Source organism: Puma concolor, chromosome C1, assembly GCF_028749965.1.
Source record: "Puma concolor isolate L17-30 chromosome C1, mPumCon1.1.hap2, whole genome shotgun sequence".
Taxonomy (NCBI): domain Eukaryota; kingdom Metazoa; phylum Chordata; class Mammalia; order Carnivora; family Felidae; genus Puma; species Puma concolor.
This window is the reverse complement of record NC_141674.1, coordinates 30,514,445-30,531,331: the sequence shown is the minus strand read 5'-3', so window position 1 is coordinate 30,531,331 and position 16,887 is coordinate 30,514,445. Positions and strand designations below refer to the sequence as shown.

The window sequence follows — 16,887 nt, the reverse complement described above, 5'->3', positions numbered from 1 at the left end:
TGACTCCTGATATAGTCACACACTAATAAGTTGCTGACTTAGAGGTTTTATGTGTTGGAATATAAGAAGCACGAATTCCCTGAAATGGTGTCATTTCTGGGTAGTTCCAAGAGATCTTTACACTCCAAAAGAAAAGTAGCCATTCTCAAGAGGTAAAAATAAACTTTTCTCTTACTATGTCAGTGACTATAGAGGTGCACTAACACAGTTTGGTAATAAAACCTATGAGATCCTAATTAACAACCAGAAAGTGATTGTGAGCTCATACAGATTTTGTTTGAAAGACTTAATTTGCAGCCAGAGATTATTCATACATCTGGGCATAATCTTTGTGTCCACTTCCAAGAAGTGTGGCAGTCCTTGGTATGCCAACACTGACCCCTAAATGCTGTGTCTCTCTCAAGAGATCAAGCTAATACCCTCCAGGACTGACTCCAATGTAAAGATGATGCACAACCGTCCATTCACATGTTTAAAAGAGAGAAAATTCGTCAAAATGGAAATCTTATTTTAACCTTTCTCTGTTCATTTAGGCTAACTAGTCCCTTTAGTTTTTCCCACCATAAGAAGGAAATCTGCAAAATGGAGCAATGATAGATAGCAAATGGAAAACAGATCAGGTTGAAGGGGAAGACTGCTTTGTGGAACACTCCCCTTTGTTCTCATACTCAACCTTGATTCTGAGTTTTATTAAATAAGGGGTCATAACCAAAGGCCAAAGCAAAGAATGATGTTTATTCACTACATTTTTAAGAACCTGCACTCACCTGTCTTGGCCTGGGAATCGGGTGCTGTGATCTCCATGATGAGATTTTCTAAAGAAGTGCCTTTGCAATTGATTTCCTCCACCAAACTTCCCTTACTTGCCCAGTCATCTAGAAGATCCTGTTAAAAGAACAGACAGCTAAATGTAACATCTGGGGACTTTGGGACACCTGTTCTTCTAAATATATTCCTTAAAGTTTTGATAACATTGAGTGACCATCCTCATGTATGCAGCCACTTCAAGATCGGTTTAGCCAGTCATTATATGGGAGAATGATATCCTGGAATATTCAGGATCTTTTCATCCATCCATCCATCCATCCATCCATCCATCCATCCAATATTTATTGAACATTTACTGTAGGCCAGGCATCATGCCTAACACTGGGGATACAAAATACGATTATGACACAGTTCCTATAACCAAGAGCTCAGATAATCTATTGCACCATAATGGAATAAATGCTATTACAGAAATATAGACAGTAAAGTCTGAGAGCACAAGAGGAGACACACTTAATTCTGAGTAGAAGGAGGAAAGCTTTGATTAAGACAAAAGGTATAAAAAGGGAACAGGATGCATGTAAAGAATAAAAAGGAAATGGCAATTGGAGGGTAAAATGAGGAGCTCCATATGGAGATGTACAGCAATACCTAGAATCATAGGCTACACTTTGCATTTTCAAGGGAACTTTATATTGGGGTTGCAGTCAGAGCTCTAACAGGGAAAACAATTAGGAAACAATGGCATCTACTCTAACTAGGTCATGTTGTCTCTGGAGGTGGATTGCCTGCCACAGAAGCAGAATTTTACTTCTTCCAAAGCAGAGACACCATCCCAGCTTTGAATCCTTTCCTCCACAACTGAAGTTCCCTGACAGTCTACTTAGTTTACCTTAAAAAAAAATTTTTTTTAATGTTTATATTTATTTTTGAGAGAGACAGTAGGGGAAGGGCAGAGAGAGAGGAAGACAGAGGATCCAAATTGGGCTCTATGCTGACAGCAGAGAGCCCAAAGCAGGGCTCAAACTCATGAACTGAAGTCTGACGCTTAGCCAACAGAGCCACCCAGGTGCCCCTACTTAGTTTGCTTTTGGCTTTAAGCTGCTGAGCAGCAGAGGAAGACAGAGCCATGAACATCTAGCAAGCTCATGCTGCCTAACTGAGCCTTATCAATTCACAGCTGTCAATTCTTTTATTAATCACTCTTGATTCCAAAGAGCCTCAGTTCCCAGACAATGCATTGACTCACAAGATATTTTAAATGTTTGAGGGCAACACAGTGACATCTGTTGGGCACCATGTGAACAACTACTATTACATGATTTTGATCTAACCACGTAGGAAGTTGAGGTTTTTTAGGTTTTTTTCCTTTCCTGTTTCTTTTTTTGGCCTTGAGGTACTGTGAAAAATTTCTTGAAACACTAAGGGCACTGTGGACCAAGAAATCAGGAAGCTCTGCCCTGGGGGATTCCCTATAGCAAATGTTCCTGGCTCTCTCTGTGAAAGCAACTAAACTCTTCCCTGTCATCTGGCCTAAGACAAATCTTGCTTTACTAAGAAAAGGAAGAGAATGCATGAGAACTAGTTGGAGGCAGACTGGCTTGGTGTCAACAAAAAGAAGAGATGTATTAGAGGTGCAAGCAGAGGCCGAATGACTAAATCAAAGAAGGGATTCTGCAGGGGATTGGAGAAAGGTTAATCCTACTCTGGAAGGTACCTTCCAACCATCTGATTCTAACTTTCCTTTGTTTAGTTGTGGAGCTAGTTCTTTCCTCAACTTGCTGACCATGTATCTAGTCACTGGCTCACATACAACAATTCTCAAACACACAGTGAGAGTGTAAGTTTCTCCGGGACTGCACTTTGACAACTGTCAAACTTTGACAAGCTGTCTTTTTGACACAGCATGAGAGGCCTCCGAGAAACAGTTGAAACTTTATAGATGTTATTCCCCATAGGTTACTTTTGTGGTTTTGGTGTGGACGTACATACATGCATGTATGTATTTAGAGAGAGAGAGTTGAGAGCATGTGTGCTAGGGAGAGGGGCAGAGAGAGAGAATCTTAAGCAGGCTCCATGCTTAGCACAGAGCTTGACCCAGGGCTCGATTCCATGATCCTGGGATCATGACCTGAGCCGAAATCAAGAATTGGGACGCTCATCCCACTGGGCCACCCAGGCACCCTGGTTTTGGTTTTTAAATTGGAGATCTTTTGGTGCTCAGTGCTGAGGTAGGGGTAGGTGAGAATCACATGAAGAAAATGGGGAGATTTCTATTCTGATGATGCAGATGGATAACTTGGACTTGTCACACCACTTCCCTACCACAGGGGGAGATCAGTCCACACAAGCTTCCAAACCGCTGTCTAGTCTGGTTCCTGGAGCTCCTTTTGTTCACCTACCTTCAGGTGTTCGATCTGCTTTTCCAGCTCCTTAGTACTCATGAAAGTCTCTGTAGGTGGAATATTCCCTTCTGTTTCCTTCAGCCATTTCTGGAAGGTCCTAACCAGCTTCCGAAATTCATCCAATTGCTCCTGACAAGATGATGCATCTTCCTCTCTGTCAATGAAGACATTTTGTTACTTGCCAGACTAAGCTTTGTAAAGAAGTCAACTTGAACTAAAACTATACTCATTCTGGGACTCAAGGCAGCTTTTCCTTACAGGGCCTTTCCTTCCCATAATCTTTTCCACAGCAGCTTTGGCTAAACCACCACATACAATGTAAGAGAGCATCAAACTAAGGAATCTGTTGCCCTTGTTTGGACATTTCTGGGGAGAGGAGTCCTCAATCTTACCCCAGGCTAAAGTGAAAGCCAGAGAAACTGAAAGGAGCGTGCTATTTAGGTGCTATGATACAATGGAAAGAATGTAGGCTTTGGATGTCAAGGCCAGCTCTGCCACTTTTTAGGTAGTTGACTCTTTCAAAGCCTAATTCAAATGCTAATCCCCTTAGCAAGGAAGATGCCGAAACTGAGGCTCAGAGAAGTCAGCTTGCGCACACAAATGAATAAAATAAACCAAGGAGAAAGGATAATTCGATTTCGAAATTAAGTTCTGGAAGTGGCCACATCTGGCAGACTTTAAGCCAGAGATCCTGGTTCTTCATACAGCTAAACGGCCCTGAGCATAGGAAAAACCAGCCTTCCTGGCCTTTATCCCCCTCCTCTCCACTAAATAACCTGCTGCTTACAGTACTGTTTTGAGCAACTGCTTTTCTCTGGTCACTTTCCCAAGGCAGTCACTTGCCTAATCAAGGTTATATATATGGCTAAACCAAGAGAAGTCTTATCAAGCTCCTAAACCCACATGAGGTTTTCTAATGGAATCATGGCTTCTCAACAGTCAGCAGGTAATCTGAAATCAGCTACCCTTGTCATATATTCCCATGTTTGCCTTAAAAGAAGAATCCAGACACTCCTCTAAAACAGCAACTTAAATGTGGTCAAAACAAGCACAGAGAGACAGAGAGAGACAGAGAGAGAGAGAACCAATATAACCCTTAATTACATCTGCAAAGTTTCTTCTAATTTTTGTCTTTACTTCAAATCCTGCCACAATCCTACTTGCTGTCCCAAATTTGTTCTTTTGGGTCTAGGTGACCTGGGCCTTTGATTGTACAGAGGGGAACTGAGCTCCATCACTGAGAAGGAATTCATTATTTAGTAAAAGAAAACCACTAAGGACCAAGTAGATTGAATAGCTTTGCCTGAAAGAGGCACTTTCCAACTCCTAGGACTCAGTAGCAGAGTGCCCGATGCCATATTTTCTACTGAAGGAGGAAAAGAAAAGCATTTCATTCAACAGCAAGAAAAAATTAGCTCCCCGAATTGACCGACATATATGAAAACTCACCTTTCTTTAACTGTCTTCTGTAACTCTGTAAAGTCCTTTTTGAGGTTCTGTACCCTGTCCTGGTGTTGGGAGAGGTCCAGGGCAAAGCCACAGGAGCTCAGTTCAGTGACCAGGTGCTCGAGAGTCTCAAGGTTCTCCTGTTGATCTTCCATTTCCAAATTCAGTTCCTGTTAGGCAAATAAGGAAATGTAGTAAATCCTCTCATCATTATAAATAAGTATACTCTAAAAAAAAAATAAAAGCTCTATTAAATCTGGGGCAAGTTCCCTCTAATCTGTAGAAAAAGAACAAAAAAAGAGGCTCTCTGGACCAACTACAGCAATAAATATGGAGGATTTCTCCAATCCACCTGAGAATGGCTAGGAATTTAAAAGGAGTCTTGTCTCCTTTAAATAAATGTTCAAAGATTTGGGAGGCAGCATGGCAAAGTGAAAAGAATGGAGGTTTTTGGAGTCAAAAAGACTTCTGAAAATCAATCATGGCTTGTGATCTTAAGCTATTAAACTTCTCTGAGCTTCCATAGCTTCTCTCTTCTGTAAAACACGACAAACATACTCTCTCAACTATTATTTAACTCTGTAGTGAAGATATTAGCCAACGTGATTAAGGTAAGAGAAAACAACCTGTGGCATAAAAATTTGAAAAGAAGAGGTAAAACTATATTTGCAGATTATATGAAGTGTATTTATAAAACCCCAAGAGAAACGGGGCACCTGGGTGGCTCAGTTGGTTGGGCATCCGACTTCAGCTCAGGTCATGATCTCACAGTGTGTGAGTTCGAGCCCCACATCGGGCTCTGTGCTGACAGCTCAGAGCCTGGAGCCTGCTTTGGATTCTGTGTCTCCCTCTCTCTCTCTGCCCCTCCCCTGCTCATGCTCTGTCTCTGTCTCAAAAATAAAAAAGAACATTAAAAAACAAATTAAAAAAAAAAACCCAAGAGAATCAATACAATTAATCAAACAATGATGTAATCCAATAAAATAGCAAGCTTTATGAATAAAACCTTAAAATATTTCTGATAGACACAAAAGCATACCTCAATAAATGGAAAGATATCCATAAAGATATGTGTGTATGTATATGTGTGCATATATGCATGCATGAATAAATTTAACATGACCCAAATAAAACTACTAACTTTTCCCCCTATGACTAATAAAGTTGATTCTAAAGTTCACATGGAAAAATAAACATACAAATATAGATATGAAAAATGCTGAAGGAAAGCAAGAAAGGAGAGACTAGCCCTACTAGATACTAAAACATACCATAAAGCCTGAGAATAAAAAACAGTACGCTATGGTTTGTGAACAGACAGACCAGCAAAGAAGAACAGAAAATCCAGAAATAGACTTGAGCCTATACGGATAAACTATATATGATAAAGATGAGTTCTCAAATCACTGAGGAAAAGATGGACTTTTCAGAGAAATGGTATTGGGAACAACTAGATAGATCAACTTGGATTCATACTATGCACTGTATCTTAGAATAAACTTAAAATGTGAAAAGATTCAAATATAAAAGAATGAAAGAAACCATACAAGTTCTAGAAGTGAATTCATGGGTGAATTCCTTCACCTGTGTGTGGCAAAAGGCTTTCAAATTATGACCAAAAATACATGTTCAGTAAAAAGTGATAAAGTTTACTGTGTAAAAATTAAAAAACCCCTTACATGGCCAAAAACACTATATAAGCAAAAGACAAAGGACAAACTGTGAAAAAAGATTTTCAACAGATCACATAAAAAGAATTAATCTCCTTAATACAGAACTTTTATAAGTTGAAAGAAGAAAAAAACCCAAAAAACAAAAATCAAACTCCTGACAGAAAACAGTAAAGGCCATGAACCAATAGTTTACAAATAAAAGCCCTTAAATGTATAAAAATATACTTAACTTCATCAGAGAAGAAATAAAAATTAAAACCACATCGAAACTTCATATTTTCTCAATGAGATTAATACAAATTCCAATGCTGACAACATATTCTGCATGCACTGCTGGTGGGAATGCAAAATGGTGAAATCTTGTTGGAGGGAGGAGGATGTAGGTAAAAAGTATGCTGGTGTTTATTGTGCATTCCTTCTACTTTTCTATAAGTTTGCAATTATTCAAAACAAAATCCAAAAAGGACAGGATACGAAACAAAACCCAGAGACCCTACTTTAACATGGAAAAAGCTGGATAAACCCAAGGCAGCAATGTGGGGATACTGGAATGCTGAAGTGCTACAGGTGGCAACGTGGGCAAGTACAGCCACTGTGGAGCCAAGGTGGCCACTACTTGGTCAAATTAAGCATAGACATACGCTATGACCTAGCAATCCAGCAGCATATGTATCTGTATCTGTGACAGGTGATACTCCTCACCAAATATTTCCAACTCTGCACCAACTACATATATGGTAGGAATACATTTCTCCACCCCCTTGAAAGCCAGGTATAGAACCTGCCTTAACTAATGAAATGTGAATGGATTTGATTGATTGCTCCCTGTTGCAGCGGTAGTCATGAAGACATATGGCAGGATGAAGTTCCCGTGAACTTGAATCCCTGAAAATGACCGTGACGGACTAAGTAGCCCTACTGATCTGGGTTAAACATGCAGAATGAGTGAAAAATAAATCTCAGCTTTGTTTTTAAAAAATGGACAAACAATATCTAGTTTACAGGGCGGTTGTGATAATTCTTTAAGATAACGCAGGTCAAGTTTCTAGTACACTGACTGATGTATTATGTGCTCAGTGAGTGCTGGTCCCCTCCTTGCCCTTCTTTTCTCTTTGTTCTGCCAATTTGGCAGATATATTCTCACCTGGATCTGCTGGAAGAAATGTGCAATATCTTGATCTGGCTGATTTCCAGAGGCTAGCATCCGGCTTTTGTTTTCCATGAACTGCTGCAGCTTATCAGAGAGATGTTCAAACATCTCTGCCTGGGGCAGAAGCTTCTTTAGGGAGCTCTCCTTTTCTTGCTGCTGTAGACAGAGTTGTTCGAAGCGCTGGCTCACCTCCGCCAGTTTGCCCTGCAGCACCGCAGCCGTGGTGCTGTCTGCCGTCTCCATGAACCGGGTCACCATCTCACGGGTGGCCTCCAAGCTACTCTTTTGCCGAGCAATGTCTTGCTTCAATTTCTGTCACCAAAAATGTGTCTGTCAGCTCCTGGCTCACTTATCCTAGGATATCTGAGCCACAAACCAATAAACTTCTCATAATTACATGCTCCCTTCCTCAAGGAAGGTTGGATTGCAACTGAGCCTCTGTGATACCATACAACCCATCCCCTTAGTTCTCCAGCCTATTCCACCAGTGACTCTGTAGCACTGCTTTTCCTCGAGCTTAACAATGGTTTGGAAATTGGGTAGAAATATCTTTATGTGGATTAATCATCATCACTAAGTCTTATTAGAAGATTCATGGGAATGAATTCTTCTGATACTTTTTCAAAGTGATGAAATTCTGGAACACAGCAAATACATCCTCTATGCTAACTCTTGGGGGCATTGGTCTCACCATGTTAGTGGCCAGGGCTTCCTGGATGACTCCCGATGACAGTGATGTCACCTGCTCCTCTTCCAGGTTTTGCTCGACTTCCCTGATGGACTGCAACAAGCTCTCCAGGCTTTCCTGGACACTCTGAGATTGGGCAATTGCCTTCTGCAGCAGAGCAGAGCGCTCAGCCAGGTTACTGGAGAGGCTCTGAAAATGGCTGAGTATGGAATCTGGAAAATGAGGGCCATAAGAAGAGTGTGGACATGATTTTTGTGTTGTGCTTTTAAAAAGAATGTATTTAAATTGCACATGTTAATTACAATAATAACAGACATTACAACAAAAAGAAAGAATAAGCTTCAAGTGAATTTATATTTGAGCCAAATTCACAACGCACTGTTTACTGAGCACCTGCTAAATGCCAGAAATTGTGCTGGATGCTGAGGACTGAAGACAATTAAGATGAGTCCTTGCCTTCTGCAAACTTAGGACCATAAAAGCAAGCATAGGCAGCAAAAGGCACATCACAATTAACCATAAAAATAAAATCTTCAGTGTTATATTGATGGTAAGAGTAATGTACTAGAGAAGCCTGAAGGAAGAATAATTATTTCTTATCTTTTATTTCTTTTGGGGGTTGGAGGTGGTAGTCAGGACTTTACAAAGGAAGAAACCTCTCAGGTACAGCTAGAAGTTTGAGCAAGATTTCATCACGCATGCTAAGCACTCAATACATGTTAGCAGTTAAACCATAGGGAAAACTTCAGGGGTCAAGTAATGAAGAAATGACAAGTTTACTTGGGAAAGGAAAGAAGCAGGGCATGGCTAGAAGGCAGAATGCCTGGGGAGAGGAGTTGAAACCAGATTGCAAAGGCGGTCAATGGTGCAGGGACAAAGCTCATTCGAGGGTGAGCTATTGCCGGTTGTATCCTCAGCCCCTTGCGGGCACCACAGATACTTGCACGATATAGTGTGATGTATTACAGAACAGTGGTACATACTAAGAATTAAGGGAGCACTCTTGTTATTGCTGCTTCATACCTGTAGTTTCTTGCACATGCTTGCGGTCTGGAGCTGGCTCTCCTTCAATTTCCATGAGGTCATGGGCTACTTTTTGGAGCTTTTCTACAGGTACTTGGTGCTCAGCTAATTCTTCCTGCAACTGCTGCTTGTCCATGAAAAAAGCCAAAAGTAAAACCTCTGAGTAATCAAAGCTGGTTCTAGGAACCGAGAGCTCCTTAGCATGATGCTGCTGGAGCTATGAAGAATAATGCTGTTTATCCATACCCACAGATGTTAGAATTAACTGTTTTAGGAACCAGATCTTGTCCGAGGCATCCCAACCACTGCCTTTAACCTATGAGAGTATTTGCTTTATCTTGTGGTAGGTGCTCCATCCCATGTGCTAGAACAGCCTGTGTCCCCGCCTACCTTTGCTGTTGCAAGCTGCTGTTGTAGGATCCCAGGGTCAGAGGCAACAGTATCTGAGAGGAGCTTCTCCACGTTGGCTTCACAAGCCTGCATCCAGGCCTGCAGGCTGTCAGCAGTGCTCTGGAACTGCTGATACCGGCCTAGGAGCATGTTCAGGTGAGAGCCCAATCGTGTACACTGTGAGGGAGAAAAAAAGGGAAAGCAGATTTATGCAAGGGCAGGCTAGAGGCAGCAGCTTTGTAGGTAGGCACAGTCCAAAGAAAAGCCTGGCTTTGTTAAAGGGATCTCACTAGAACTACAATTGAGGGTAGTTCTGGGGACTCCATGGACAGATAAGTAGCAACCATCTTCTACAAGTGGGGCCTCTGCTGTTTGATCCATACTATTCACCCCAACTATATTATAGACCTGTGAAGATTTAGTGAGTTATATGATAAGCCACCAAAGAAATGCACACCAGGTTGCAGGCTAAGGCAGGGACTAGGAGGTACAAAAAGCGTTCCTTTTGGTGAGGTCAGAGATGTTGGCAAAATGCACAATACAAGTTAGAAGAACTGACTGGATTATACATCTTGGGAGCTAACGGGAATTCTCTGTTAGGGAAGAAGGTAAGGATTTACCTAGATGCTCTGTCTAGGAATAAAGACTGTGTATGTGGTTCAAGTTTTCCTTGTACTATGTCTCCTGCGAGCCCACATCTGCTGATCAGGATACAGGAAGCGAGCACCTCCATCCACCTTCCCTACCAGAGCGAGACATGATACCCCTGATACTGCTGGGACCAGGCATTAGCCCGTGGGCCTCCACATTCTGCATTTTTGCAGAGCTCATAAACACATTCTGCCTGTGGTCAATACACAAATCAGTTCACTCACTGTGTCCTGAGGTTCTTATTCTAAGCCCCAGAAACCATGCATAGTTATGTGAGGGCTGCTGTGATTGTTCCCCCAGAGGCCATCAGGAACTTCTTGGTACCTTTGAATGCAGAGCAGTGTATCTTTCTGTTGCATCCTTCAGTTTTCCCTTCACTAACATTCCAGTTGCTGATGCCTCTCTGCCTTCCTCAAAGCTGTTTTCTGTGTCTAAAACTTTCTGTCCGGAGATGGTCACAAATCGCAAGTCTCCTTTGTGGGAAATGACATCCTCCGAGAAGCTGCCCTGCCGCTTCAGCAGGGAGGGAAGGGCTTCGGGGCAGCTGCCTCCTTGATGCATGTTCTCCAGCTCTCTCTCAGACCGTTCCAGCCAGTTCTCAAACTCTTCATGGTCCTGCAGAAACTTCTGCAGCTCGTCCCGCAGTGTCTGCACCTGCTTCAGCTCCGCCTCCGACCGGGCCAGGGAAGAGGCATATTGGCCCTTTAGCTCTCCGAGCTTGTCCTCTAGCACCTGGCGTTCTTCGGGGGTGAGGTTGTGGCCATGCTGATCCAGGAAGGCCTGAGCAGACTGGGTGGCCAGGATGAAATTTTGCTGCTGAGACAGCAATTCTTGGTGATGGGCCTGGCAAAAAATCCCCCCAAGCAAAGGACAATCAGCAGGTACACCACAAAAATCTGGTTGTATCTACAGCTGGAAGTAGAGAAAGATCTCAATAGGCCACTTTTCCAGCTGCTCAAAAAACCACCAATATCTCTCACTCTCTAAGGATTATGCCATATACTAATCCCAGCTGAACTGACACATACAAGATCTTACATTTTTCAAAGAGATTTCACATGTATTATCTCAACTGATTTGGGACACAACCTGCAATGTAGGCAGACAATATAATATCTATATTAAACATATTAGGATAAGGGATACCAGAAAGATGTTATATGTCTTGACTAAGGTCACCCAGACAGTTAAGGGACAAACTGAGACTAGAATCTGGCTGTCTTTACTAAACCATCCTAAGCCTAAGAGAAGGTACAAATGGCCAGCTGATAACTACTCACATTAATGGAAGGGGAAAGTAAGTTGGATAAGCCAGACATATGACAGTATAAAAACTGCAAATATTTAGCTGTGAAATATGTCACTTACATATCCATGAAGCCGGTCCCAACTAGAAAAGCTCTTGGAAAATTAATTCATTAAATAAACAATTTAAATTTTAGTGAGAGTAAAATGTATTTCTGGATAGCATAAGTAATTTGTATTTCTTATTTGTATGTGCTATAGCTACATGGTTACACGTGGACCTTTTTCTATTTTGATGGGATTTAAGTTATTTTAGGGAGCTGTGTTTGTTTTGTTTTGTTGTTTAAAATGTTCTTCCTGAGTCTATTAGACAACAGTGGGAGTTCAGCCAGTGTTCCTGCCTACCTATAGTTTATGCAACTACCTAGGATCAGGACAACAGCCTAATTTTTTCTGGAATATTGTCCAGTTTCAACCTGTATCAGCAACCTGACAGTGTCAGCTTCCAACATCACCTCAGGGAAGCTGGGGTGACAAATATTTCCTTCTCAAGTAAATAGTAAGGGGCAGTACCATAGCTTGTCTGTACACCCCCCCAGATGTCCCCATCTCATCCACCCATGAGTAAGGCAGTCTCTTTCCTGGGATGGAGATGCCCCTTGGTCAGGCTGACTACTGCCAGCAACAAGTATCAGGACATTCCTTGTGACAGCAGACCCACTTCTGCTCTGTGCTGTTAAAAGACTGCCACAGCTTTGGGGGACACCCTACAATGGATCTCCAACCATAGAATAGCATGCAAGAGGCAAAAATCTTACTAATACAAAACACAGCAATGACTCACAAAGGCCATTCAATAGAAGATTTCTAGCTAAGCCAAATTTTCTTTGCTATGAAGATATCACTACTAAAATAGGTAATCTATGTGTTTTCTGAGTTCCCTAAACATACTGTTTTTCAGTCATGCCTGCACATGCCAGTTAATATTCTAGGAGATGGTTCATCTGGTTGGTTCACTGGTTTAACTCCAGTGCCGGACATATAGCAGGTGCTCAATATTTGCTGAATAATGAATAAAGGAATAGAGATAAATAGTCAGGAATGGTTTCTTGAGGGCAACAGGCAACCACTAAAAGGCTCGATCAGGGATATAGCATTTTAGAGCAAGGATGGGAAAGGAGAGAGAAAGGAGCCCAGGATGATGTTTAGTTCAGACAATTATGTGGAAGTAGAGGAAGGAGAACACATCTGACTGGGGGAGGGGTGTTATAGGAAACAGGAGCTCTGTTTTTGAGGTTCAGCTGTTTGTGGTTCCAAGTTACAAATAGGCAGATGGATTTATGTACTGGTTTGAAGCTCAGCACAGGCATTAAGGCTGGAGACAAATACATACTGGAATTCACTAGTATAAATAGTAAGTGAAGTGTCATGAGTGGATGAAATTACCCAAGGGAAGCATATTCTGAAAGATGAGAATAGGCTTAGGCAACAACCCGGAAGCACATCAGTATTTCACAAGTTGGCCAGAGGAAAGGAAAAGGGATTACTGGGGCAGAGTCCTGCTTTGGAAACCAAGGCACACAGTATTTCAACGGTGTCAAAGCTGCTGAAGTATTGAAGAGGGCATGAACTGAGAAGTGCGCACAGAATTTACGGGCAAGGAGGTTATGGTGACTTGCCTGGGGTGGCAGAGAGCCCCTGGCATCGTGAGGACAAGCTAACATCCTCACCTTCATCTTCTCGCACTGCTTGTCCAGCTCCTCCAGGGCTTGGTTCACTGCCCTGTGGCCATCAGTGGTGTCCATGGCTCCTTTCCCCAGGCCAGCTCCTGACAGCTGCTCCATCTGTCTGCCAGTCGATCCCACCCCAGTCACCCAATCCAAGAGAGCATCAATCTTACTCCTGTTCTCGGCCAGTTCCTTTGCTGCTTTACTCTGAAAGCCATAGAAGAGGTTTAGTAAGAAGACCTTAGATACTCGGCTATACAAGAACAAATTAAGTAAAAGGTGAGACTTTTATGCTAAAGAAGAAGAGAAGCTCTAAGACTACGTATAAACATTCGTGGCATCCACAAAAAAGAATGAGCATCTTCTAAATCTGTTGAAAAACAATTACTTACAACAATCTCTAGATTTTGTCTGTATCTCACTGCTCAAAAAAAAAAAAGTGAGTAGGGGGCAGGGGTGGGTGGCAAATTTCAGGATTTAAAAGGGCTTTAATAGAGGATTTGATCCTGGCTTCCCAGCAAGGCTTCACAGAATCCTTTCTAGGTGTGTGGAAATGATAGCCTGGCTTGGTAGGGTCAGAAACAGCACAGTCACACTCATTGCTTGCTGCCCTTCCCTAAGGGAAATGCAGACTACTCCCATCCTTTTTTCTGCCACACAGAGCACTGAGTTCTAAAATTTGCCTCTCAAATTCCATTATCTGACTGTTCAAGTATTTTAATTTATTAAACATTCATGTATTTCACAATTCCCCTTCAGGTAACTTATTTCTCCTTTCCACATTCTCCACCTCCCCCATTAGTGTCAGAGTCCGCGGCCAGGCAAAGGATTTAATTCAATCTGCCGGTGCTGAGGGGGGTGCAGAAAGCGGTTTGAGACTTTACCTACTCCTAGACTTGTACCAGTGCCACAGTTTGCACTGAATCTATAGGGGCAGCCTGGGGATAGTTTGTGGCACACTAAGACCCCCCCACCTACTTCCCCCTAGTGCTGTTGGATCATCAGTATAGATTCATGTTTGAAATATGCCATTTGCTCTTTCTTCCTCAGTGTACTACCCTTCTTCACTAAGTTCTTTCCAACATTTTTCAATTGGAGGACTGTGAGTACACAGATAGCAAAAAAAAAATCTGTTTCTCTGGGGGGGGGTGGGGTAAGTGATATGCACTTCCCACCAACTATACTTGACTTAAAGTCCTTCAGGATGATTCTTATACAAATAAATCTTGACTGGGGTGCCTGGGTCAGGATCTCACAGTTCATGAATTCGAGCCCCACATTGGGCTCCATGCTCTCAGTGAGGAGCCTGCTTGGGATTCTCTCTCTCTCTGCTCTCCCAAACTCTCTCTCTCTCACAACAAATAAATAAACTGTAAATACACACACACATAGATACATATATGACTCACAGACCAACTCCAAAGTAACCCCTTTTCATAATTCTGTTCTCTGTAAGGCAATGAGTTTCCCTTCATTATATACCTTTTACTTGTTTGCCAGGTACCAAAATTTTCATTTTTGAAAAATACCAAGTATCAAAGCAGTCTGGTTACCTTTTCAGTCTCCTGCTGTACGGCTGAAGTCACCACTTCTTCCAGCTCCTTCTGGGCCACCCGTGTCCGTTCCTGGAGAGCCTCATACTGTTCCTTAGCCTGATGAAGCTTCTCCCGAAGAGCTGTCAACTCGTGGGGGCTCAGCTTGGCCTGGTTCTCTTCCAGGAACCCTTCGATGTCTTTGACAACACTGGCAAATGAGGTGGCCCGATTCTGAATATCGTCCTGTAAATCCTTAACACACGAACACAGGGATGGTAGAGACTTCAGTGTTACTTCTTCTAAGATTGCTAACAGTGCGAAGATGGAATGGCTAGCATGACACAGACCTGCATCAGATGTGTGTCCCTCACTATAATCTGCTTTAAGGTTTATGTCTAAGCCAATGCAAATAATTTCTAAGATTTTTTTACTTAAGAAATTTTCTAATATTTATTAGAAATATTAAATATTAAATTAAATATTTAAATTAAATATTTCTAATATTTAATTTTCTAAGCAAAATTTAAATTTCTAAGCAAACATTTGATGAAGACAAAAGAGGAGACTCCCCACAAACATGATGTTTATTTTGCAATGAGTTATCTTCAAAGAGATCATTCTTCTATAAAGAGGAGTTGACAGTAGGATTCCAGCTGAGTCAAGGCTTGGTTTCTCCCTTATACTTCCTTGGTTATCACTTCTTCTCCTTCTTCTTCTTTTTTTTTTTTTTTTTTTTTTTTCAAAGTTTTTTATTTATTTTTGGGACAGAGAGAGACAAAGCATGAACGGGGGAGGGGCAGAGAGAGAGGGAGACACAGAATTGGAAACAGGCTCCAGGCTCGAGCCATCAGCCCAGAGCCCGACGCGGGGCTCGAACTCACGGACCGCGAGATCGTGACCTGGCTGAAGTCGGACGCTTAACCGACTGCGCCACCCAGGCGCCCCTCCTTCTTCTTTTTTTAAAGTAATCTTTAAAAAAGATTAGCCAACGTGGGCTTGAACTCACTACCGCAAAATCAAGAGTCACATGCTCTACCAACTGAGCCAGCCAGGTGCCCCATCACTCCTTATCCTTAATGTGGCCTTCGAGGCCCAGCAGGATGTGGATCCTGCCTCCCATCATTCACTAATCTTCCTTTTGCTCACTGCAGTCCAACCAAACTAGCTTCCTTTCAGTTCTTGAATACATTGTACTTGGCACAGTCTCCTCCTCCTTCCATGCCTCTGTGCGTTAACTCCTATATACCCTTTGCTTCTCAGTTTAAGGTGACACTTTTTCAAACTAATCTTTTCTGACATCCTAGACAAGATTGGGTCTGGCTGTTATATATTCTTGTGTAACTTTTCCTTTATCCATACCATAGTTAATAACTACATGCTCGTTTTTATGATGATCTGTGTAATGTCTGTCTCTCCCATGAGACTGTAAGTTTCAAGAGAACAGGGAGGTTTACCATTATGTTGCCTGGTACATAGCAGGCCTTTATAAATATCTGTTGAAGGAATGAGAAGAATGAATTAACTCATACTGACCTTTAAGTCACTCTGGTTCTTCTGCAAAGCGGAGAGATCCTGCTGGGTGGCTCTACCTTGGTGGCCTGCCAATGTGCTTTCTGCCTGTCCTAGCCAGTTGCAAAGATCGTCCAGTTTCTGGTAACAGGTATTTTGTTGTTTCTGCAGGGTCTAATTAAAATGCAAAGGGGCCGAGAGATAATTAATAATTCTCATTTTTACAAATAGAAGATAACTCCCTGAAATATGGAACAGGAATGTTATATCTTTAGGATGGAAAAGTTGGTGAGAGATTAGAACAGGAAAAAGCACAGAAGTCATATTCTGAAAGCTCCCCTCATTTGGACAGTCTGTTGACCCAGGTCAATAGTTTGGATAATTTCAGGTGAGAATGCTCCCAGGTTTTGGTTGGGAGTTCCTTTGCCAGACTGCTGTTATCTGGATTATCCCTGGAAATGGAGAACAGAGAGCCCAGATGCTTCAAATTCATATTCATATCATGGTGATAATAGTAAATTAGTGGTTTTAATCAATTCCTCCACCAGAACTGGAAGATATGCTACATACAAAGTTAAAATATGGAAAATTAAAAGGACTGGATTAGGAAGAAAAAAAATCAAGGAACTGGATAATTCATAAGCTAACTGAGCTTCTTAATAATTGAGCTGACTTTA

The 16,887-nt window shown here is 42.0% G+C and overlaps 1 protein-coding gene across 28 annotated transcripts in view; it reads right to left on the bottom strand.

Annotated features, from left to right (window-relative positions):
- The window catches only part of MACF1 (microtubule actin crosslinking factor 1), a 338,401-nt gene that overhangs the window by 91,546 nt on the left and 229,968 nt on the right, over positions 1 to 16,887 (bottom strand). For all 28 annotated transcript variants that reach the window (XM_086716531.1, XM_086716529.1, XM_086716541.1 and 25 more), the window contains 11 exons: positions 16,235 to 16,384; positions 14,720 to 14,953; positions 13,170 to 13,373; positions 10,519 to 11,037; positions 9,544 to 9,720; positions 9,154 to 9,277; positions 8,134 to 8,342; positions 7,437 to 7,754; positions 4,623 to 4,789; positions 3,171 to 3,327; positions 768 to 885 (listed from right to left, as the gene is read on the bottom strand). In XM_086716531.1, coding sequence (XP_086572657.1) covers positions 768 to 885; positions 3,171 to 3,327; positions 4,623 to 4,789; positions 7,437 to 7,754; positions 8,134 to 8,342; positions 9,154 to 9,277; positions 9,544 to 9,720; positions 10,519 to 11,037; positions 13,170 to 13,373; positions 14,720 to 14,953; positions 16,235 to 16,384 — 2,377 coding nt within the window. The remainder of the gene's footprint in view (positions 1 to 767; positions 886 to 3,170; positions 3,328 to 4,622; positions 4,790 to 7,436; positions 7,755 to 8,133; positions 8,343 to 9,153; positions 9,278 to 9,543; positions 9,721 to 10,518; positions 11,038 to 13,169; positions 13,374 to 14,719; positions 14,954 to 16,234; positions 16,385 to 16,887) is intronic.